This window comes from Trichechus manatus, unplaced genomic scaffold, assembly GCF_000243295.1.
Source record: "Trichechus manatus latirostris isolate Lorelei unplaced genomic scaffold, TriManLat1.0 scaffold00016, whole genome shotgun sequence".
Taxonomy (NCBI): domain Eukaryota; kingdom Metazoa; phylum Chordata; class Mammalia; order Sirenia; family Trichechidae; genus Trichechus; species Trichechus manatus.
Window position 1 is genome coordinate 24388798 of NW_004443952.1, and position 25703 is coordinate 24414500.

Consider the following 25703-nt stretch of genomic DNA (forward strand, 5'->3'; position numbering starts at 1 on the left):
CGTATTTATCCCTTTAAAGTCTTATTTGATTAATTGTTGAGTCTATACTTCTTTTAATCCCCCTAATCGTGTATGGAAAGTATGTGTGAATATACCAACTAACTGATGAACTGACTGACTTTAACTGAATACTCTGTGTAAGAGCCAAGGGGTTGAGGGAAATGAAGAAGAAATGGAGCAGATGCTCCTGTGGTGTTTCTTCCTTCCCTTACTGTGCCTACAAGTAAAGTACCTACAGCCTCCTTTCCTATCTGCATCCAAATGCATAGGCTGGAGGGTGAATCATAGGCCAGAATAAAACGTTGGTTTAATAAAAAAAAAACATTTTGGGGAAAAAAGATAACGTGCAGAAACAAATAGAAAAAATAAAATAAACTGCTTTATAATCATGCAGCATACATGTGTATCCTTTCTTCCTGCCGCCTCTAATCTTCCATGTACGAAAGAACCTAAATAAATAATGGCAATCTCTTTTCTGCCCTGAAAGATCAGAAACAACACTAGCTACACCACATTATTAAAAGCCAAGACTGTCCCAGGGCCTACTGAAGAATAATGCCAATTATCTCAAGGTTTATGACTTCTGTGAAGCAGATTTTCAGGGCTGTCACTTTTACCAGAGTGTTAAAAAGATTTTGGTTGCTTTGGTTCTTACCATAGAATCAGAAACCCTGGTGGCGTAGTGGTTAAGAGTTCGGCTGCTAACCAAGAGGTCGGCGCCCCTTGGAAACCCTATGGGGCAGTTCTACTCTGTCCTATAAGGTTTCTATGAGTCGGAATCAACTCGATGGCAACAGGTTTGGCTTTGTTTTTTTTTTTTTTTAACCATAGAATCAAAACAATTTCAGCTGATGGTGGGAAGTCTGTACCAGCACACAATGAACTTATAAACTTAGCTAAGAGCTATGTGGCAACAGGGAAAGTGGTAGATGCTGTCGACCTACAATTTACACGACAGCTGACTTGACAGGAGATAATTCCTCCTTCTTCCCAAAGAGATGAGAGAGCTGATCCTATCAGATATGCAGCAGTTTATCTAAAATACAAATATAAGAACCTCACATTATAAAATTGTTCTATTTAACTGATTCTATCCCACTTTATTCTGGCAGAGAGCTTGAGCTTGGGCAATAAGGGCATTTTTTACCCTAGTTTGTGGTGATTTTATAAGTGTACTCACTTCTCTAATACAATTATGCATTTTGTCATGTCATACAAACTCTCATTTTCTTTTTACCTAAGAGACACGTTTATTTACTGTTTCAGACATTTTATTTTTTTTATTCTAACATTATGCTTTGATATGTACAAAAGATTCACAAATATGAAAAATTCTGTATAACTTTATAGTAGTTAAAAAACCCATGAAAACAATTAAAAAAAAAAAAATGCTGGGCAATACTCATCTCTAGATTTCTGAGTGACAGTCTTCTTGAAATGTGGCTGTAAAATGGTAAAAACAATTGTACTGTGATTACATTAAAATTTTTGATGACTTTACTTGTTTCAGGACGTTTATCTTGGGACATTTCTATGGAATGGATTCCTTGCTTGTATTTTGCTATATCTCAACTCCCCGCCTCCTCAGGCCTCCAATGATGATACTGCCTTCATTTTCACAATCAGCCTGTGATTCTCTGACCAAAGGAAGATTCTGACACTGGTTTCAGAAGCAAGAAAAGCTGGACTTAGATTTACTAAAGCTATTATCCTTTCCAATGTTAAAAAAAAAAAAAAAGAGTAATACTGAAGCAGATTGATGAATTTTTTGTATTAGCATTCTCTTCCCTCAAGGGTTTAATTTTCACACCCACACTTCAGATAAATTTCATTAGATGAGCTTTTTTTTTTCCAAAATATTTCTTAAAAAGTTTTCTTGAAAAGATTAATTCTTCCTATTCCTAGGGTAGTAGCAAAAATGACATACCGGAATAGGGGAAATCTGAGTTTATCTTTCTGTTTTCTTACCTAATAACCTGCTGGATACAGAGAATTGAGACCTCCACCAACTTTCTTCAGAACTGGCTGAGATTTTAAAAACAGAACCAAAAAAACTCCCTTTATTTAATGATAATAAAAATGTTACCAGAATGTCTAGATATGAAGACAAAATGAACACTGGAAAGCCAAATCAGAAGCTGTTTCAGAGCTTAGATTTTTTTTTTCCTTTGCTTAATAAGAAATAAATTATCATTGTCATCATCTTCCAGGCCTCTCTCCTTTTTCTTATGTTTGCCCCGCTTGGCCTCTTTGGGCAGCTTTTCTCCCCTTGGCCTGTGGTAATGTGATGAGTGCCGAGAAGACCGGTCAGGCTTCTGGTGGAGTTTTGGGCCCCTGGGGAAGTCCTCATCCACTTCATGATACTTGTCAGCCTTCCTGTGCTTCTCACCATCTCTGCTATTCCTGCTCATCATTTCTTTTTGGGCTTCTTTCTTTTCTTGCGGCCACCTGTTGTTTCTCCACGAGCCATGGCTCTTTCTCATATCACGGTGGGGTTTCTTATCTACTGCTTCCATATGAGGTCTCTTGAATTGTCTTGGAAAATCCCCATTTTTCTGGAGTTCTGGAAAACATAAAGGTATTTTTTGCATATTCACAGCTGGACAGTCCATGCAGCACTTTCATGGTCCTGTAAGTAACTTAATGAGGACAGATAGTGAAGTGCAGTAATGACATTCTAAAGAGCCCTTACTAAGATAAAAATCACTCACCAAAAGTTGAATGGTTGTCGTACGATATTCCTGATTACTAAAAATAGGAAACACCCAGAAATGCAATACTAATCATTTTTTCTATTCAATATAGTTTAACTAGGTTAAACAACGGAGACAATGACTAGTGAGAGCAATAATCACCTTAGCTTAGAAAAGTCACGCCCAACCAAACTGGGTTCCTTCAGTGATACAGAAATAGCCCTTGAAGATAAGGTGAAGCAAGACGTATAAAAGGGCCTTCAGCAAGGCTTTTGACGGTCTCATATGACATTTCCATTATCCTTTGAAGATAAAGTCTGTAACATGGTACTACTTACAGATGGGTGCCAAACTGGCCAGGAGATTATTCCTCTAGAGTAGAGATCACTGGCTTGGGGAATGTACGTGTGTGTGTGTGCGTGTGCCAGGTCTGATGTTATATTTTATCAGGACTTGTCTTGCTTGCTAGGAGTGTGCTCATTTACCTGATGGCAGTGATTCTGATAGGGGTAGTGGGAGATGAGGTCACAGTGAGGGACAAAAACGTGAATATAACCTCAAAGGATTAAAGACATAGTGTATGTACGGGGCAACAAATGAATTCTAGAATATAAAGTGAAAATAAGTACTAAATACTTACAGACTTAGAATAAAAAATTCCAGTGGATCATAGTGAATCTCAAAGTGTATATGCGCTACAGAGTTGTTAATATAATGAGTTAAAAAGGGAAAACAAATTGTTTTTCTCTGATCATAAGAGTTACAAACACTCATTATAGAAGACTTAGGAAATACAGATAAGTAATAAGAAAAAAAAAACAGAAAGTACCTATAATCTGATAATCCAGAGATAATATTTTCGTGCATTTCTTTTTATTTTCTAATTCAGTTGTCTAATCATTGTTTTCATACACTATAATTTCTCTCTATATAGTTGAGATACATTTTATATTAAATGTAACATATGTAAAATATGCAGGAGTTGAGAAGTAACTCTTCTAATTTACTAAGAATTAGCACCTTTATTTTGAAAAGGACCTGAACTTGGATAAAGTCCAGAAAAGAATAACAAAAATGCAAAGAGTCAGAAAACAATGTATAAAACAATTTTAAAAATACAGAATTATTTTGTCCTGAAAGCAAGGAAGGGTAACTTGGTAAACCATCTTTAAGTATATAGCAAGAAAGAAGAGAGGTAGAGAAAACTGACATAAATTTTAAGATAACAATTTGTGAGAAAGATATTTGTGTTATCAACTATAAACAAACAAACCTCAGAAGGTAGCTGTGGACCTGGTTGTAATGTAGCCTATAAGGAATAACGTCTTAGGAGAAGCCCCAGGAACACCTAGCAGGGAAACTCTTTCTTTCCATGAAGAATACCAGAGACATACAAAGGGAAAAGTAACTACCTGTCAAAAAGAAAAATCTCAAAGGAGTGTTTAAAAACCCTGTATATGTATATCAGCAATAGCAGTATTTTTTGGACATCTTCTAGAGTGCTTATTAAGTGAGAAAACTGTTTATTGTGAATAGATTAGGACACAGGATGTATGAAGTTGGTGCATGACTTCTGGAGATAAAGAAAATTCCAGTTTCTCTGGTAATTCTTAAAAACATTCTTTCACACCAATTAAAGACCCCCTAAAACAGGCAAAGCCAGTGCAAACAACGAAATTCAGAAGTATTACATGATCTAACAAGAAGTCTAACAACATACCTTTTACTTTTCGTTTTATTCTCTGTTCTCTCTCCCGAATTTCGTACTTGTCATCATAGTAGTAGATGAATGGAGATGTTGGAAATGTTTGGTTAAACATTCGTCTTTCTGCACATTCCTGCAAATTGTATTTGAATGACTGTTCAGACAACCTTTTTGCAAGATTCTAGATTTTAGAGATGAGCCCCAGAGACCACTGATACCTCACATTGTGGATGCAGGATGTGGACCTTGCTTGGGGGACCACCTAGCCCCACACACATTCGTGCTTATATATTACCTTTCAGGCTTGGATTTTCTTCCCTTACTTCTTTAACTAGTGAAATGCTTCTTTTAAAACCTGTTCCTTCCAAACCCTTCCCTGGTCTGTGTTCACAGCATTGGTGGGTCTCAGCAGCACTTGCATCATGCCTCTGTTAGAGGGTGTATTTTATTTGGCCTTATGTTAGCATTAGTCCTTTGTTTGTCTCCTCTAACAGCCTTCCATCAAGTGCTTCTCCCTTCTCTTCTTCCCATCCCCTAAATACGCATGTAAATCCTTAGCTCCTTGCCTTTTTCCCCTCTACATAATTGCTGTGTAAGCTTATTTTAACTCAACACACACTGCTCACACGGGTAGTGATTCTTACAGTGGAGAGTGGGTTATGTCTAGTTTGAAAATGCTCCCAGGAGATTCTGCAATACCCCAAAGGATCCCTCTTCTCTTTGCTCCCCTTACCGAAGTTTAGTTCACTACTCTAACTCATTCCCTAGGACAACTACCCACTCTCAAGCCTCTGGCCTTCTCATGGCAGTTACTGCCCAAATCCACATCTCTGGCCGGACCACTCCCCACATAGCAGGCTTTTGTTTACCATGATCTGTGGCATATACTCATCTGGACAGCAGCATATCCGAAACCAAATACTATCTTTTCTTTGAAAGATGCTTCCCTTTGGAACCTTCCTATTTCTCTTTTCTGCTATCTTGCTTAACATTTATTTACAAGTGTTCAACACTTCCTAGCTAGGCATTGAAGAAAAATTAGAATGTCTCTTAGGAAGAAAATATGTGAAACATCCACGGAGAATTCAGCTGATTTATCATATAACTCTGGCGTTATATACTGGACTTATACTTTTAAGATATCTGACCAAGCTGGCACCCTTGTTTGATTGGCAGAGTTTAAAAAAATTATGAATGATTCCAAATATACACTTAATACAGAAAATAAAGTAAGCCTGTACTCACCACTCAGTTTTATCAAATCATAACATTTTACCTTAAATTAGTATTTTTCTCCAAGAATTAAAGCATTAATGATATAACTAAAATCTTCTGTGTAACTCTCCTTCTAATTTCCCATTCATCTCCTTCCCGTTCCAGAAGTTAACACTTTCTCAAAGTTGGTGGCTGTCATTCTCATATATGTTTTTATACTCTTACTACCAGTATATATTTCAACAAACAATAGTGTAAATTTGAAGTTTTCAGAATTCATGAAAATGGTATCATTCTGTAAACATTTTGAAATTGCTTTAAGTTATAATAGCTTCACAAAATAAGTTGGCTAGTGTTTCCTTGCATTATCTGTTTCTGAATAAAGGTTTGGCAAAACTTGCATATAAAGCTATCTGGGTCTGGCATATTCTGACCAGGAAGAAGGGGGTTGGTTACTGATTCAATTTCTTTAATGGTTATTAGTTCATGCAGATTTATTTTCTTGAGTCAGTTTGGTTAATTTATATTTTTCTATAGTATTATTTACTTATCTATATTTTTGGATTTAACTTTGAACTTTATAAAGGTTCATGAAGTTTATAAAGTCTTCTCTTATAATTAAAAATCATGCTGTATATCATAAGTTATTTACACTTTTCACTCATTGTTTATTTGTGCCTTTTATTTTTCTTTAAGTAGTTTTTTCCAGGCGTCTGTCTCTTTTCTTTTGAACAGAAAATATTTTCAAGGAACCAGCTTTTGGTTTTGCTGATCCTATTAATTGTATTTTCTATTTCAGTAATTTTGGTTCTTATCTTTATTTCCTTCCTTCTACTATCTTTAAGTTACTCTGTTGTGACATTCTGGATCTCTCTGGGCTTTTCTGGGCCCTGGAAGTTATAAGGTAAACCTATATGGTAGCATAAAGAACTGCTTTTATAAACTTCTATCCATGATGGCTCCAAGTTCCCAGGAAAAGAGGATCCTCATGAAAGACTTGGGTCTAAAATTCTTACCATAAAATAGTAAGAGCAAATTATGATTACAAAAGGGTCCTAGAGATCTTTATACATTCATCCAATACGAGCTTCAACAGAACCTTTCAGCGCTCCCCAGCTCCCTGCTCATCCTTTCAACCCTCCTGTAGTCGTTTTTTGTACAGTGACCACTGCTTCCTATCACTGTGTGTCTCATATGGAGATGCACACAACTGCCTCTGCCTCCCTAATCAGAGAGTGAATGGAATTAGGGAAGGACCATGGAAGGACGGCGTCACATTCTTCTTAGACTATTTCTCACATGAAAAAATTATTCGGTAATAACATCTGTAGAACTGGATTTCTGAAACTGAAGGGAAAGGGGTCTCAGATTATCTTTGACCACCTGGGTATTCTCCTATCTGGATCCTGTATGGTCTAGAATGATATGACTATACAGAGCTATACAGTACTATAAATGTTGTTCAAAGCTAAATGGTAGATTATATTTTGATTATCCACATTGCTGGTCCCCTCCACTAGCACAGACAATTAACACTTGGCTATATAATTAATCTACTATTCTGGATTAGCCACACCATTGATCTTCTTCATTACTGTGGACAGTCGATAGTTCATCGATGGCAGTGATGAAGCTGCCAAATTTGCTTTATTGTACATTTAAAATGATCTAAATCTAGATTTCAGGGGATAAATCCCAAATGCTTTTAATATATTTCCTACCTACATTAACAGGCAGTAACTAGTAAGCAGTATGTGTTCAACTATAATTGTTTTTCTTTAATTGAACAAGCATAAATGATAAACCAAACATAACTAAAAATGTACAAACAGCAGAAGACAAACTAGATAACCGGGATCTTCTAAAAATTAAACACTTACGCTCATCAAAAGACTTCACCAAAAGAGTAAAAAGAGAACCTACAGACTAGGAAAAAATTTTTGGTTATGACATATCCAACAAGGGCCTAATTTCTAAAATTTATAGAAAACTTCAACACTTCAACAACAAAAAGATAAACAAGCCAATTAAAATGGGCAAAGGACATGAACAAACACTTCACCAAAGAAGACATTCGGCAGCTAAAAAACACATGAAGAGTTGAGGCTGAGGGCTAGGGACCATGGTCTTGGGAGACTTCCAGTTCAATTGGCGTAACATAGTACATAAAGAAAATGTTCTACATTCTACTTTGGTGAGTAGCATCTGGGGTCTTTAAAGCTTACAAGTGGCCATCTAAGACACATCTATTGGCCCTGTGCTGTCCAGAGCAAAGGAGAATGAAGAAGACCAAAGACACGAGGAAAATATTAGCCCAAAGGGCTAAAGGACCACATGAACCACAGCCTCCACCAGCCTGAGCCCAAAAGAACTAGATGGTGCCTGACTACCACCACCAACAGCTCTGACAGGGAACATGATAGAGGGTCCCAGACAGAGTGAGAGAAAAATGTAGAACAAAACTCAAATTCACCAAAAAAAAAAAAAAGACCAGATTTACTGGTCTGACAGAGACTGGAGGAACCCCTGAGACTATGGCCACCGGACGTCCTGCTAACTCAGAACTGAAGTCACTCCGAAGCCTATTTTTCAGACAAAGATTAGACAAAAGCCTATAAAACAAACAGTAACACATGTGAGGAATGTGCTTCTTAGTTCAGTCAAATATAGGAGACCAAATGGGCAACTCTGCCCAAAAGCAAGACGAGAAGGCAGGAAGGGACAGGAAAACTGGACGAATGGACACAGGGAACTCGGGTGGAAAGGAAGAGAGGGCTGTCACATTGTGGGGAGTGTAATCAAAGTCACAAAACAATCTGTGTATAAATTTTTGAATGAGAAACTAATTTGCACGGTAAACTTTCACCTAAAGCACAATTAAATAGAAAAAAGAAAAAATATACACACAAAGAGATGCTTGCGATCATTAGCCATTAGAGAGATGCAAATTAAAACTACAATGAGATACCATCTCACCCTGGCAATAATGGCACTGATCAAAAAAACAGAAAACAACAAATGCTGGTAAGGCTGTGGGGGCACTGGAACTCTTACACACTGCTGGTGGGAATGTAAAGTGGTACGACCACTATGGAAAATGGTATGGTGCTTCCTTAAAAAGCTAGAAATAGAAATACCATATGATCCAGTAATCCCATTCCTAGGGATACATCCTAGAGAAGTAAGAACCATGACAAGAAGAGACATATGCACACCGATGTTCACTGCAACATTACTCATGTTCACTGCAACATTACTCACAACAGCAAAACAGCCTAAGTGCCCATCAACGTATGAATGGATAAACTGTAGTACACACACAATAGATACTATGCACCGATAAAGAATAATGATGAATCCACAAAACACCTCACAACATGGATGAATGCGGAGGATATTACTGTGACTGAAATAAGTCAATCACAAAAGGTTTACACACAGAAAGAAACATTTTTTGATGGTTACCAGGCATGGGAGGGGGAGGGAGGGAAAATAACTAACTGAAGAGTAGACACCTGTTAACTCTGGTAAAGGAAAAGGCAGTATACAAAATGGATGAAGTCAGCACAACATGACCAAGGCAAGGGAAGACACTGAGAGGTATGTAAGAATAAAAGGCAATGACAGTAAATACTACAGCATATACAATCCTGCAACAACAGTAATAACAAACATTAATTTATGAGTGGGTACACAGGTAGATGACACAACCTTGCTTGCTGAAAGTGAAGAGGACTTGAAGAACTTACTGATGAAGATCAAAGACTACAGCCTTTAGTATGGATTATACCTCAACATAAAAAAACAAAAATCCTCACAACTGGACTAATAAGCAACATCATGATGAACAGAGAAAAGATTGAGGTTGACAAAGATTTCATTTTACTTGGATCCACAATCAACACCCATTCAAGCAACAGTCAAGAAATCAAAAGACCCACCGCACTGGGCAAACTGGCTGCAAAAGCCTACCCAAGCCATGGTGTTTTCAATTGCCTCATATGCATGTGAAAGCTGGACAATGAATAAGGGGGACCCAAAAAGAACTGATGCCTTTGTATTGTGGTGCTGGTGAAGAATACTGAATATACTGTGGACTGCCAAAAGAACCAACAAATCTGTCTTGGAAGAAGTACAACCAGAATGCTCCTTGGAGGTAAGGATGGTGAGACTATGTCTCACTTACTTTGGACATGTTATCACGAGGGATCAGCCCCTGGAGAAGGACATCATGCTTGGTAAAGTACAGGGTCAGCGAAAAAGAGGAAGAACTTCAACGAGATGGATTGACACAGTGGCTGTAACAATGGGCTCAAGCACAGCAACAACTGTGAGGATGGCACAGTACTGGGCAGTGTTTCGTTCTGTTCTGCACAGGGTTGCTATGAGTTGGAACTGACTCGACGGCACCTAACAACAACAACAACACATAGGTGAATATGCATGCTGAATAGGTGTGGGAGGGAATCTGAGAGTACACCCAAGTGGATATAGAGGTTTGGCTGTGGATATTTCTACATACATTATTTGTATGTGCTGCATGTATATTCATATACATAATAGAGCACACAGGGGTCACAGTCATGGAAATATCCTAGATATAACCAAACACCTTGCAAAACTGAGTTACTGAGCTTGAAGGCTAAGGACCATAGACTCGGATGAAATCTAGGTCAGTTGACATAACACAGTTCATAAAGACAACGTTCTACATCCTACTTTGGTGAGTAGCATCTGGGGTCTTAAAAGCTTGTGAGTGGCCATCTAAGATACAACTATTTGTCTCTTTCCATCCGGAGCAAAGGAGAGTGAAGAAAATCAAAGACTCAAGGAAACAATTAGTCCAATGGATTAACAGACCACCGGAACCACAGCCTCCAGTAGCCTGAGACCAGAAGAACTAGATGGTGCCTGGACACCACTACCGACTCCTCTGACCAGGGTCACAATAGAAGGTCCCAGTTAGAGAGGGAAAAAAATGTAGAACAAAATTCAAATTCATAAAATGACCAAATTTACTGGTCTGAGACAGACTGGAGGAACCCCTCAGACTATGGCTCTTAGACACCCTTCTAACTTGGAACTGAAGCCATTCCCGAAGATCACCTTTCAGCCAAATTATAAACAAGCCTATAAAATAAAGAATAACCCTCATGAGGAAAGTGCTCCTTAGAACAATCATCTATATGAGACCAAAAGGGCAACATCTATCCAAAAGCCAAGATGAGAAGGCAGGAAGAGGCAGGAAAATCGGATGAATGAAAACGGGGAACGCAAGGTGGTAATGGGGAGAGTACTGACACATTGTGGGGACTGCAACCAATGTCAGGGAATAATCTGTGTATAAACTATTGAATGGGAAACTAATTTGTTCTGTTAACCTTCACATAAAGCACACACACACACACACACACACAATGCTAAAATTATATCCCTCTGCTTTAAAGAGGTAAGCAAACATAAATTGCACATCTATGCAATTTGTCAGTGGACTGCTTATGTGAATATACTCCCTAAAAGGTGTGTAACCACTACATCACCTAAACATTGGCAAAGAGGAGGAATACATAGAGCAGTAAATGATCTACATATGATGTCTTATAAAAGAAGTAGTTTGTAATTAAGTTTTCAATGTGAGTTATATAGAAGTGAAACAGGTATACTCTGGGATCTCTCCAACTGCACAACCATACTATGGATTTGATCCCACTGTGCACAGAATCCATATGTCAGTGCTGAGAGAGGTGGGTGCTAGAGACCACCCTGTCCAACTTTGCTTGGGAGATAAAGAAACTGAGGATCAGAGAAAAAAGTGTGTTGTTCAAATCACATGGCTAAGTCTGTAGCAGAGCAAAGATGTGAACTGGATATCAAAACTGCATGCTAGCTCTCATACCTTTCTATTTCTTAACTCCCATGATCCAGTTGGCCCAGTCTGGAAGATAACGTTGATCTGTTAATGGATTCTGTCTAGCACTTACTTGCTTTGGGAACCTTCTTCTTCTAGCATTTCTGTCTCTCCCTATACACTATAAAGCTCCAGCCCCAAGGTCTGCACCAATGAAGTACCATAGTCAGAATTCAGGAGGTGACCTGCGATGCTGCCCTATCTGTTGCTCTTACCCCTACCCACTTCCAGGACTCCCAAGCCTCTGAATTCCTTTCACCTCCTGTCATTAGACTGATGGCTGATTTGATATTAATCCATCTTGGTTTCTAGGCTGTTAGAAGCCCATCTGGAGACAGAGGAACGTATTTCTCCATAGGGTTCCCCTGACTTCTTCCATTAATGGCCTGAGTTCCAGACAAGGAGTCTGCCTTGCTGGGGCATAAGGGGTTCACAAAGGTTGGCTCTTTCTTTATGTCTTGTGCCACTGCTTTTCCTCCTCCGCCTCAAGATTCCCATAATGTACAAGCTCTGAGCCTACTCCTATTGCATTGTGTCTCTGGATGAGACCCTGGTGTTTTACACTTAACGTAGCAACTGGCTAGGGGACTCACCCTCACCTCACAGCAAGAAGTTTTTTCTGCTTTGACACCTCAGCATTTAGAACACACAAAGTCTGACTTTTTTAGTTGGGGTTAGGGAATATGGTGGATGGATCGGGAATTGTGGCTTTGTGGGTGGGCAGGGCAAGTTGATGATACAGCACCTTTGTACTTTCACTAGTGAGTATCAGGGTTTGCATGTGAGTGATGAAGAATGAGCTCAACACAGTTCCAGGGAAAACTAGAGGTACTGGAGGACTAAATAGCAAATCTAAAATCATGATTTGGCTGTGTCAAAGTAAGAGCAATTATAAGCACTCATGAGAACTGCTACAATTTTGTTGATCACTATTAGGAACTACATTTGTGTTCGCCTAACCGGTTTATGAACATTTAAAACAATTAGAGCAAATATGTTCTGACAGACATTACTTTGGCAGGGATGGGAGAAGTATATTAAGCCTTACTTCAGAGAGAATGCAGGTTTTAGTAAGCATTCAGAGTTACATTCAAGTTCATCTTTCAGCAACTGCTCCCTGCACAACAGAACATTTTATGCTCAGATGCCAATCAAACTTACATGTCCATAGTGGCCTTCCTGTGCGCAGTTGTAGCAATACACTAAGGTTGACTGTCCGGAAGGGGTCTTCGGCTTTTTAGGTGGTCCAGGTGTGGTCTGCAACATGAATATTCATGAAAGTTGGTGTTTATTAAATGTTAGAAGAAAATCAAATCCTCATCTTTTCCAAAAGAGCTCTTTTTAGGTAAGGAATTCCTTAAAAATAATTGCTTTCTAGAGGCTAGTGAGGAGACCCCATAGTCAAATGAGTATTAATGTGTGTAACATGACAACAATTTTTTTTAACACTGTTAACATCAGTGTGTGATTTTTCTCACCCCCCTCCCTTGGCATTAGGTATAGGTCAAATGGAACATCCTAGGCAGCGAGGACAGCATGGCCAATGGCATGAAAACTAACAAAGCATACAGCTGACAAAGTATAAGGCATGTAGTCAGGTATAGTGAGAGGTATGCCTGAAGAGCTGGAGCCCTGGTGGCACCGTGGTTAAGCACTACAGCTGCTAACCAAAAGGCTGGCAGTTCGAATACACCAGCCACTTCTTGAAATCCCTATGGGGCAGTTCTACTTTGCCCTACAGGGTCGCTATGAGTTGGAATTGACTCGACAGCAAAAGAATGAAAGGACTTCTAAGTCATGTTAAGGAGCTTGGGTTTTATCTGGTTTTTAAGTGTAAGGTTTTAACTATAGGAGCAGAATAGTTAGAACTGTATTTTGGCTTGTAGCTGTAAGGAGAGTGAATATGAGCAGGAGAAGGTTAGAAGCAGTGAGAAAGACCAATGAAGTGGTTGTTAGAAATTCCAGGTGAGATGATGAAGGCCTAAACTAAAAGAGTAATAAGGGAATAGGTTTAAAAAATACATTAAGAAATAAAACTGTCATCACTTGGTCATTGAAAAGATGTGAGGGATGAGAAATCAGCATGCTTTCCAGGTTTCTAACTTGGTTGAATAGGTGGGTAGTGGTGCCAACAAAAGATTTGGAAAAGGCAGGAGGAGGGGAGCCAGTTTAGAGGGAAAGACGGTGAAGCCTGTCTTGGATGTTGAGTATCTAGCTGGAGATATCCAGCAGGCACTGTCTATGTAAGGTAAAATCTTAAGGAACATGTCTGAGCTAAAGAACAGATTTGAGAGTAACTGCCTAATAGTAGCCAGGATAAGAGTGGCAGTGGTTTGGAACCCTGGGCACAGCAACACTTAAGGGCAAGGAGAGAAGCCTGTGAAAGGGAGAGAGACGGAAGGGTTAAGGATACAGGAGAATATAGTCAGACTTCAAGGGAGTAGTTTCAAGGGGGATGAACTGATCTACACTATCAAATACAGCAGAGAGACCTAGTGAGATTAGGACTGAGAAACATTCATTAGGTGTGCCAAATGTTCACAGATAACCTTATCGAGAGAATTTTGAAATCACCAGGGGAGGGGTAGAAACAGCAGAAAGCATTAGTTTGAAGAGTGTAGAGATGCATACATAGGTATAGATAGTAAAATTATAAAGAAGGGCAAGGAAATGATTACCAACAAAAGCTATTCAAATGTAAGTTGCATGATGGTTACTTCCAGTGGGGAAACCACAAGACACGGGGATTCAAGGTGGCTGCAATTTTATTTGTCTTGAACATGGCCATAGTTACTTGGGTATGTGTTATGTAAATAGTTTGCTAAACTGTACACACGTGCTTTATGTACTTCTCGGTATATTACATTGTACAATAAAAATGTTAAAAAAATAAAAATCCACATTATTTTTAGAGGCATGGATGAGAAGGGCCAGAATAATATTGGGAAGTACCTAGGAGGGGGTTGGTGGAGTTCATTTCCAGAATGAGAGAGACCATGTAGGAAAGTGCTAGTAGAGACAGAGAATTTGAAAACAGAGAGAAAGCAGACGATGAATAGAGCAAGATCCTCAAGGAGGCAGTGACTTTAAATAGAAGAAGAAAAACTTTTTTTTTTTTTTTTCCTGGCGATTAGGAGGAAAGAGGTAAGGATGGGAATAAATATAGATAAGTTTACTTCTTATGTTCTTCATTGGGGTCCTATAACAAACAGTGCTAGTCTGCCTACTAATTTTGTTGTTGTTTAATGTGGCAAATAGGTGGTTTGTGGGAGTTTTATTCTGTTGACATAAGAAAATAATCTATAGATTATAAAAATCTTCAAACAACTTTACTTTCATTTCTTCCTAAAAGTCTCAGCTCCTATTTTCTAAAATGGAAAACTGGAGGGAAAACAATAACCTGAAAGATCTTTTCTACTGAAAATGAGTACAAATGCTAGACAAAATGGAATTTGCAATCTCAGCTATTATCTACTGGGATTTAACAAAAAACACAACTAATATGTCTTATACTCTCCAATAAAAGAGGTGGTTCATAAATTAAGACTACCCAAACATCATTAAGCAAAGTTTTAAATAAGTTGCACATAAGCATGTCTCACTCACTGCAGTGGTTCACAAATTTGTTCAGGAAGTGGAGCACCAGGAAGGCATGAAATTATCAAGCAGAAGTGATTTTTCCACATGAAAAGTTAACTGTATTATTTGATGTGGTATAAAATTGCAAACATGAGCATGTGTGGCTTAAGAGAGAGAAGTAAAATCAAGACAGATGGTGTCACGGATGTGAAGGTAGAAGAGATAATGTTCCAGGTTAGAGGTCATGAAAACCTACTGACGGGTTAAAATAAGATGAAGACTACAAAAAATCCACTGGACTTAGCAATCAGGAAGTTGTTGGCAAGGGGAAATTGTTATGAGCAGTTTTATTTGAAGTAGAGGCACAAACTGGATTGTAATGGGTTTATATAAGAAGAAAGATGCTGAGGAACAGAACAGAGATGACTTTCAAGGAGAAAGAACAAGTAGAGCAGATACAAGTCCAAGGAGGCCTATATTACATCAGTGATGTTTACCTGAGTGCTGGGCACTTGGCATGAGTATATGCATGCATTCTTTCATTAATTTATTTAAAAAATAATTATTGAGTACCTACTATATGCTGGACATTGTTCTAGGACCAGGTAATTTAGAAGTGGGCAAGACAAAAATCCTTGCTCACATCTCCAGTGGTAGAAGACAGATGACAAACAAAACCTACCACACACAAACATGAAAAATATCAGACAGTGATAAATGATATGTAGACAATTAAAACAGAGTGATGGGAATGACAGTGACTGGTGGCGACTTAGATTGAGTTACTGGGGAAAGCCTACTGGGGATGATCATTTCTTATAACAAGAAAAAACTAGGCATGCAATGACTGGGGAAACGGCATTCCAGGCATAAGGCATAGGGAAGAGCTAGTGCAAAGTTCTAAGGTGGGAATAAACTTGTCATGTTTGAGGATATGAAAAATAATTGGGAACCTGTAAGTACAGTAGGTGGAGGAAGAGTGGGAGAAGAGGAGGTCCCAGAAGTGGGAAGGGACCAGATCACTTGGAGCTTTATAAATCAGGGTGAAGAGGGTGGATTTATTTTAGGTGACATGGGAAGCCAGTGAAGGGTTTGAAGCTAATGATAGGTGGTCAGTAACTAGTTGGTGACTATTTGCAAAGACTTGCTATGGGTTGGAACCAACTTCATGGCACCTAACAACAACAACATAACAATAAAGAGAACATTTCACTCCCCAAAATAATAAATGCTCTCTAAAAATGTTTATAATCTTTTCTACATTCATTTGTGCAAATATATAAGACATAATTTACTTCTGAAGCAAGAATTCTAGATTCATTGATGAGAAAAAATAGTATGCTCAACTATGTTTACTCCATGGGAATAAGAGATTCTATTAGCCTGAATCCTCCGCAAAGGGACAAGATGAACCAGGAAGTAACGACTAGGGGTAGTGGTGAGAATCAAATTAATATGGATAGCCAGTCATTGGAACTGATTTGATGGGTATGGATTCAAGTGAGGACTTCCCTACAGGGCACTTCTGGCATCTCCTTAGGAGTACAGAAACCAAGGAAGGTCATACTACTACATGACTGCCACCTTTATTTAATACTGACACTTGTTTCCATTCCCAGTGCTCCTGATCTCCCATTCTCTTTTTTTTTTTTAAATAGCACCTATTACCTTCTTGGAACCCTGATGGTGCAGTGGTTAAGAGCTCAGCTGCTAACCAAAGGTCAGCAGTTCAAATCCACCAGCCGCTCCTTGGAAACCTTATGGGGCAGTTCTACTTTGTCCTATAGGAACGCTATGAGCTGGAATCAACTCAACAGCAACAGGTTTGGTTTTTTGGGTTTATTACCTTCTAGCATACTAAATTGTTTATTCATTATTTTTACTGTACGCCTCCACAATGCTAGAATGTAAGCTGCATGAGGGCAGAGATCTTCATTAAGTCCACTATGTGTCTCTATGCCAAGAACCTAGAATAAGAGTGGAAAACAAACTACGGCCCTGAGGACAAATCTAGCCTGTTTTTTGTATGAGCCAAGAGGTAAGAATGGCTTTCACATTTTTTAATGGTTGAAGAAAATTTTTAAAAGGAATATTTTGCAACACATGAAAATTATATGAAATTCAAATTTCAGTGTCCATAAATAAAGTTTTATTGGAACAGAGTTGTTTATATATTGTCTACTGCTGCTTTTTGTCTACAAGAGCAGAGGTGTGACAGAGACCATATGGTCTGTCAAGCTAAAGTATTTATTATCTGGTCCTTTACAGAAAAAGTTTGCTGATCCCTGACCTAGAACACAGTACTTAAATATGTAGTGAATGAGTAGATGTTACGGACTCCAAGATTTTCGAATGGAAATGAGTTATGCAGGCAATATAGGTGTTTAGAGTAGATTTAAGCACTGGAAATCTCTGCTACTGATTGAGGACCGAGGCAAAAGCTTTATGGAATTTCTCTGAATTTAATTATTTTATTGCCTAAGTTTGAGGCACTAACAGGTAGTCCTAATATATTTATCCATTAGTAAGAGTTACTCATTCAAAAAGGTTATTGAGCTCCCACTATGTGCAAAACATTATAGTAGATAATGTGAGGAATACAGAGATAAATGAGAATTGTAAAACAGAAAACAGTAAATATGGTAAAGATCTTAAGAGACGAATGCACTAGGGAGGCAAAGGTTGACCAAGTAGAGCAAGGATGCATCAAATACATACTTTCTATTAAAGAACTCCAAGGGTGTAATTCTTTTTCTTAGTTGCTGTTAGGACGGAGGGTTGAGAGAACAAATCATCTCTCTTGCTACTACTGAATCTTAGATGAGTTTTTTTTTTTTCTGATTAAATATTTTTGAACCAATAACATACACGTGGTACAAAATTCCCTATGGGGCACTTCTACTCTATCCTATAGGGTCACTATAAGTTGGAATCAACTCGATGGCAACGGGTTTGGTACAAAATCAAACAACAACAACTAAAAGTCTGTCCGCCTCCCACTTTTGTTCTTCAGTCACTTAGCTCCCATCCTCACTGGCAACCACCGTTACCAGTTTCTTGGGTTCTTCCAGAGATAGTCTAGGCATATGCAAGTGCATAGATGTGTGTGTGTATTGTATAAGCACACATAATACAGGTATATATATTTGGCCTATTCAAAGACAAAGTATGGAAGGAGGAGATTTCAAGGATTGGGAATAATCAGGTGCAAAATCACTAAATTATCCAAAGAGTCAGATGCTCTGACAAAATAATTCACTTATACATTGCATTTTGGGATTATGTTCTAATCCTGGCTCCACTATTCACTAGCTATATGACCTAGGTCAAGTTACTTAAACACTGTTCGCTTCATTTTACTCATCTGTAAAATGGGGATTATAACAGTAACAGTCCTCCACCACAGCACTGTTGTGAGGCATATATGAAACATATTCATCTTACATAATCTACCAGTAAAATTTAACCAGGTGACCACTCCCTCCTTGAAATACTTTCTCTACTTAGCTTCCAGGACAACACACACGATTAGTTTTTCTTCTTCCTCACTGGCCGTTTCTTGTCAAGTCTCCTTTGCTGGTTCCTATCCATCTCCCTGGCCTCTTCCATACTGGAATGCCCCAGGGCTCAGTCCTTATATTGCTTTTCTTCTCTATCTACATGCACTCCCTTTGGTGTTCTCATCTATCTCATAGCTTTACATTAATCTTTATTCTGGTGACTCTAAAATTCATATCTTCAGTCTGGATCTCTCTTTCAACTCTAGACTCATTTATCTCTACTTAGAATGTCTAGCAGTCACCTCAGATTTAATAAGTTAAAATCAAATCTCCCTCTTTCCTCTCCAAACCCACTCCTCCCACTACCTTCTCCATCTCAGTATCAACAACCCCATCCTTCCAGCGGCTTAGGCCAAAACCCAACAACTTTTATTTGTCTGTCACACATACCTCCTATGCAATCCATCAGCCAAGCCTGTTGGCCCTATCTTCAAAATATATCAACTTCTTTCGACTGCACTACTACTAATGTGGTCTGACCATCACCCATCTCTCACTGGATTATTGCAAGAATCTACTAACTGGTCTCTGCTTCTGTCCCTGCCCAACTCCCCACCACCAGTAGTATTTTCAACACAAGATGATTCTTTTAACATGTAAATCAGATCACTCTTCAGCTCAAAACACTCCAATAGCTTCTCATCTCAGAGTAAAAGTCAAAATCCTTACAATGGCCTACAGTTTACCTCCTCCCACCTGTCTGACTTCATATCCTATTATTTTCCCTCACAACAATCCAGTCATACTAGCCTTTTCTTTGTTCTCCTGCCTCAGAGCTTTTGTACATTCTGTTCCATCTGCCTGTATCACTCTTCCTACCCTCAAGACATGGTGTACTCCTTCACCCCCTTCAAGTCTTGGCTCAAATGCCATCTCAGTAAGGTCTTCTTGACTACCTTATAAAATCGCTATCTCCTTCTAATTGGTACTTCTTATTCTGCTTCACTGCTTTTTTTTTTTTTTTAACCCAATGGCATTTTATCACACATCTGACATACTATATATTTTACTTTTTAATTTTGCTTGTCCCCCACCTCTACCCTAACTCTCCTATCCACCTGGGCAAGGAATGTAAGCTCTGTTCAGGGCAGGGATTTTTGTCTGTTTTTGTTCACTGCTGCATCCTGGCTCCCAGAACAGGAGCAGGCATATAGCATGAGTTCAGCAAATACTAATGAATGAATCACTGAGGTAATGCATATGGCCCATAGTTAGCACTCAATACATTTTAGCTATTGTTAATAATTTGGATACCTTGGGAATCTATATTAACTTCTTTATGTCACTAGGGGACAACCTGTAATATCACTGGTTTGGTATATTTAAAAGCCTGAATAAATTAATATAACAGTTTCCTAAGTATTTACTTCACACTGAGAATGTGGTATATACTCTGGCAGAATAAGGAAGGAATATGTAGTGAAAAGAGAACAGGAGCTCAGTCTTACTATACCAGGGATAAAGAGATCTTTCTTAATCAAGACTTTGAAAGCATGTTTCATTTTGGTACTTCTTATTTTATTTTGAAAGTAATCTCATTCAAAATGCCTTAAATTTAGTCCCACTGTTTATTCAAGCCCTGGATGAAGTGCAAACACTGGGATGTTGGAACATTCATCTGAATAATGTCACCAGTTAAAAACTTCCATTATTATTAATAAAAATAGCAACAGTATTTATATTGTGTTAGGAAATTCTAAACTGTTTCACAATAATTAATTAGTAAATGACATGACAAACACTATCTACATACTCTCATTTTTAATAAACTATCGTGTACTAAGACTTAATAAGAATGAAATCAGCCTAGATCTTAACTAATTAGAGAACATTTCTGTATTAGAATACAGTATTGAAAACTCAATAATGATTTCCAGTGGACAAGTTTTCATGCTATGATCTAACAAAAATCTTTAAGCTATTTAAAGTCTTAGAAATATAAAATCTGTGACTCAATACTTCTGCCTTGGAGCATGTCTTTATTTTTAATTAATAGTAAAGGTCCAATTTAAAGCAGAATGTGTCAACTGATTAGCTCTAGTGCAAAGTTTCTGTCATACATGGCTGTACTGCTGAGAAAAAGTTAAATGCAAGGGAATGAATGTAGTTTTTCAGAACTTTATTTAAGTTAAAAAATTCATCTAAAGACTATGACCCAATGGGTATCAAATGAACTATTTATGAAAGCAGCTTTTTTTTTTTTTGTTACAGACATTTAAATCATCTATATTTGTAGAGTGATATCTTAGAGATTACTTTACTATCAATATATAGAAGTAATAACCTGGTAGATAGCATTACCTATGAAAGGTCCATCCCATCTGCTATTCTTGCTGAAAGCTTTTCATGCACCAGTAAACTCAGTAAATATCAGAAGATAAAGCATAAGCCTACCACGCCACGGATTTACTCCTAATGTCTCCTCAAAGTGCAGCCCAATGCAACGATTACAAATGATTTTCTTCTAATGTCATTTTACATAACCCTTTTTTCTGCATGAGTAGTTAGTGTGGAATGAATGAATGAACGCCATTAAAACAGTTAATCATTATCTGGGACACTGGCCTTACTCCCTTCACTACGAAGAATCTCCATGACAAAGGCCAAGAGATCAAAACGCCAGAGCTGCCTCAGTGTCCTGTTTCTAACAGTAATTTTTTATGCAAATGAACCTGCTGGGCATCTCTCTCTGTGACCTTGAGCTGCCCTTATCTAAACTGAGTTTGATCCAATGAGGGCTTGCATCTAGTTGAAGCTCATTATTATATAGGATATGCAATTAATTTCACTAATTAAAGGGAATTTTCTACTCTCATGAACGTTAAATGGATTTATTTTTATAATCACACATATGCTTAAAGACTAGACTATATGTTTTAATTTATTAATCCAATTTGTTATTTGAACATATATTAAAAGCAAATATATTAAATACTCAAGGTAAATGTATTCACAACCAAGTGTAACACTGAGTAAAGCACTGAGCTTAGCTCCAGTCTTTCTGAACAAGTCACATTTAAACATACACCTCTTAATCGATATAATTTTCATGCTTGAGAAACAATCTTATTCTTTCAAAATATCTCCAAATCAGTTTACTCTTTCAATGAAATCACCAACAGGAAAACCTCTCTCTAAATATTCATGTATTTAAAAAATCCAACCCAAGTAATCAACTAGGATCTCTCAAGAAAATGCTACCCCAAACCAAAAGCTTGTTGTCACATCTGAAGTCCATAAGTTGAAGTGACCTAATGTCATGAATTTAACATTTGTACAGAAAATGAAAAGTTCAAATGGCTTGTAATATCCTGTCAACGACTAGATCCAACTAACACAAAAGTTTGAATTCAAAACACGTATTTTTTCTATTTGAAGATATTGTTTACTTTTACTGGCTAGTCTAGAGATCAGATATATTTTTCTAAGTGTTTTACTTAGTTTCATAAACAAAGGTGGGAGCTTATCTTCTTTTGATAGAGAGGAGGCAGGGAAAAAAGAACAGATGCCTTCCCTTTCCTTTGGTATGATTTACAATATAAGTGCCAACAGAAATGTAACCAGCCCCTATTCAAAAAAAAGCACATCTGGGGCCTACAGAGATCAAAGAAAGACATTTAAAAATTTGGCAAGTAGTTTTACTGTGAACTGAACCAAAGCTGAGTCTGTGAGAAGGCAAAAATGATGATCCTGTCCAACCAACAGTGTAAAGGCTTGTACACTTTCCTCTCTCTAAAAAGTGTTTTCCTGTAGCAGATCCCCACACCTGGGGACCTGAACTCCAGGCCATTTCCAACCAAGGTTTTAGACAAAACCTGCCATCTGAACACTGTTTTGGCAAATATTCACAATGTTTCCTCCCAAGCTAAAGACTTTGAAAAATGAAAATTTGTTTTTAAAACACTGCTTCCTTTATGAAGTGTTTTAAGCTTTTATTTTTTCTCAGGGGAAAAAAAAGAATTCAGTTGTATTCTAGCGGACATTAGAAATTTTTTCGACATTCTAAAAATGCCATTAAACGTGTATGTATAATGATATACATATAATGTTGTTTATGTGTTTTAAAAAAACTATGTCATGTGCCCAACAGCTCCCAATCCATCGGGTAATTCCTTAATTAGGCAGATTTTTGAAACACGTATTATGTACACAACAGACCGGAACGTCTCCTTTGGAGCATTTTCTAGTCTATCGGGTGATTACATCATTAAGCCACACATGCTACGTAGAAAAAAATCCTTATGAAAATTCATGAAAAAATGTACAGCACATCATTAGCATGCAACAGACGTGTATGCTTTTGATATCTTCTCTGTTAAAAAAAATACACGAAGTAATTAATCCAGGTCATGAAAACATGAGAAAGGTACCAGACACTGGTGAAATGAAAACTGCAAAAAATTGCATCTCTCATGGTTTAGCTGAGAGTAATTTGCTTTATTAGAAAATGGACTCTAAAACAGTGTTCATTTGAATTGCAGCAGAATAAAGAGGGCTGCTTTACTGATTTGGTATTTGTTATACACATGTAACTTCTTTCCTGTCTCTCTTTTGGATAGTCTTAAGTTTTATAAACCAATGGGTTGAAGGTTGCAAATGACCAGTGGTAAAACCATTAATTATTCAAGTCCTTGCACTACTGATGTTTGTATACTTATGTCTTCATTTTATGTAATCCTGAGTTTAAGTGACTGCATGAGTGTTACTTCTTTTCAGTAGGTGAAACCCATGTTAAAGTAACATGGATAAATGTAAATTGTTGGTATAACTCCCAGTAGTGAAAAGATTATGCATTCACAACATTAAGTACCAGGCAAAATCTAAAAGATAATAATTTGAAGACTAAAATAACTTAAGCATGTTTTATAAAAGGGGGTTATTAAACCTACTGATCTATGGTTTTTTTCGGGGGGGGGGTGGTAAATGAGGACCCCCCCCCCAAAAAAAAAGAAAACCTCAGTAAGCAGAGAACAATGAACATATGCAAGACAGTAAGGATCACAGTAATTCACTCCCTGAATGCTCCAAATCTTCATGGCTTAAAAAGCATCCCAATTTTCTCCAAGGGTAGTGGCATTTATTCACTGGGCCATAGCTAATTTTACATGGAATGCAAAAATGTTAGTTTAATTTACCACTCTATTTAAATATTTCCAATGTGGGTCTCAAACTGCAGAGCTATCCCTCCATCTATTTTAATTTTAAAGTAAGTTAGCAAAGGCTTCCTTCTTAATCCCCAGAGACTACCTACATAGTGACACAAACGCACAAATTTATGACAGCAACATAAATGCTCTTCAGAAGTAATGTGCAACATTAAGTGAAAATCGTTTCCTGGAAAGATATTATAGGTATCTATATTTTATTTGCCATCTTAAACATATCTGGGTCTTTACGGCCTTATTTTAAAAATGTATTTCCTTTTTATATTTCCTGGTGCAAATGGACTGCATAAATAAGCAATGTGCTATGAGGCTTCAGACCAGCCGATAAAACCTTTCAATTTTCATGCCAGCTTCTTCTTTTGTAATTCAAATCCGCCTGGAAACTGGCAGCTCTGAAAACTGAAACAAGCACTGCCACAAATACCTTGTAATGCTATCGACCTTGTCTGCCCATGCAGTGAGAAAGGGGGATGCGTATGTGTCTGCAGCCATCCAGATAACACAACTCATTTTTTTTGGGGGGGGTGGGGGTGGGGATAACAGAAGCCAGTCCCAGACTGTGCACCAAAAGTAGTCATTACCAGGCGAGCTGGAGAATAAGTCTCTTCAAAATACACAGTGCATTTAAAAACCATATACGAGGCTGAGCCACTGCTGTCATTACCAATTTTAATTTAGCTCCTTCAGTTTGCCAGCCAGATAAACTCTTTAGTGCTGTTTTTTAATCTCTTTGCCACATTTTATGTTTAAGATTATAGTAATATGGACAGGAGAAGGAATCACTTTTAGAGGAAATAAAGAAATAGATCCGCTTATCGGCGCCCATCAGAAAGTTCATTAATCAGCCAGGCTTTGTGCCCTCCAAATTGAAAGGTTAAATAATCCTCTCAGGAATATTTCTCGGCCCCTCCACCAATTGTCCGGAGAGGAGCTGCCATTCATAGTACGCGGGATCAGTGACAGGGTATCTTACCACTGTTTGGACCCCAAACAATGACGGACAAATAGCCTGGTTTACAAAGAAACCTTTTAGTACACGGATGGAAAAGGACCACAAGCTTTGATGCAGGGTGGAGGGATGAGGAGGGCGTGGAGAGAGGATGTGGGGGGAAGGGACAGAAAAGAACACATACATGGATATTTGATCTGAATGTTTACTAGGGTGGACTATAAAACATAAAACCATATTAACATATATCTTCTGACTCTATGAAATGCTTAACATATTCAAATCTGCTTATATATTTTACATAAAAACTGTAGATAAACCTCCACTGAAAAATTGTAGAAGAATGGATCCATAGTTCTATTATATTAGCAAATACACAGGATATCCAAATAAACCCCAAGATTTTCATTTTCACCATAACTCTAAATGACTTACAATCCACAGCACCTCCTCTATCCTGCTTATTCTACTGACACTCTTAACCATCAGTCACAAAAGCAGGGAATTCCTCTGATGTAAGGACCTATTTAAAAAGGGAAAGGAAGGCCTTTTTTGCTTTTACTGCATGCTCCATCTTATCTCCATGAGTATATATGCTTGTCTCAAAATAAGGAACAAACATGGAATAGAAATGCTCTTTGAAAAAATGCAAATTACACGCACTGAGAAAGTGCTTAATTTTGTGTTGCTTTTTTTGCTGGACCTATAGGAGAATATGACTCAGGAGCTTGCAAAACAATTGACCAAGCTCTTGTGCCGTAACATTTTGCTACAAAATCAGGCTGGTTTCTGGCACCAGTCATGTGAAGGCATGAACTGTTTTTATCTGAAGTGCAAAAAACTAGTGTGTTACTTTGTTTCATTCCTCATCAGATTAACATAAATCCTCTACCTTCAGTAGAAAATATTTTTTTTAATAATTGGGTGAG

The 25703-nt window shown here is 37.9% G+C and overlaps 1 protein-coding gene across 3 annotated transcripts in view; it reads right to left on the reverse strand.

Annotated features, from left to right (window-relative positions):
* Nucleotides 1-970: 970 nt before the first annotated feature.
* ZCCHC7 (zinc finger CCHC-type containing 7) overlaps nucleotides 971-25703 on the reverse strand; it is a 272450-nt gene continuing 247717 nt past the window's right edge. For all 3 annotated transcript variants that reach the window (XM_023727502.1, XM_023727503.1, XM_012554388.2), the window contains 3 exons: nucleotides 12683-12778; nucleotides 4414-4531; nucleotides 971-2563 (listed from right to left, as the gene is read on the reverse strand). In XM_023727502.1, the coding sequence (XP_023583270.1) occupies nucleotides 2151-2563; nucleotides 4414-4531; nucleotides 12683-12778 (627 nt within the window). In that variant the 3' untranslated portion in view covers nucleotides 971-2150. The remainder of the gene's footprint in view (nucleotides 2564-4413; nucleotides 4532-12682; nucleotides 12779-25703) is intronic.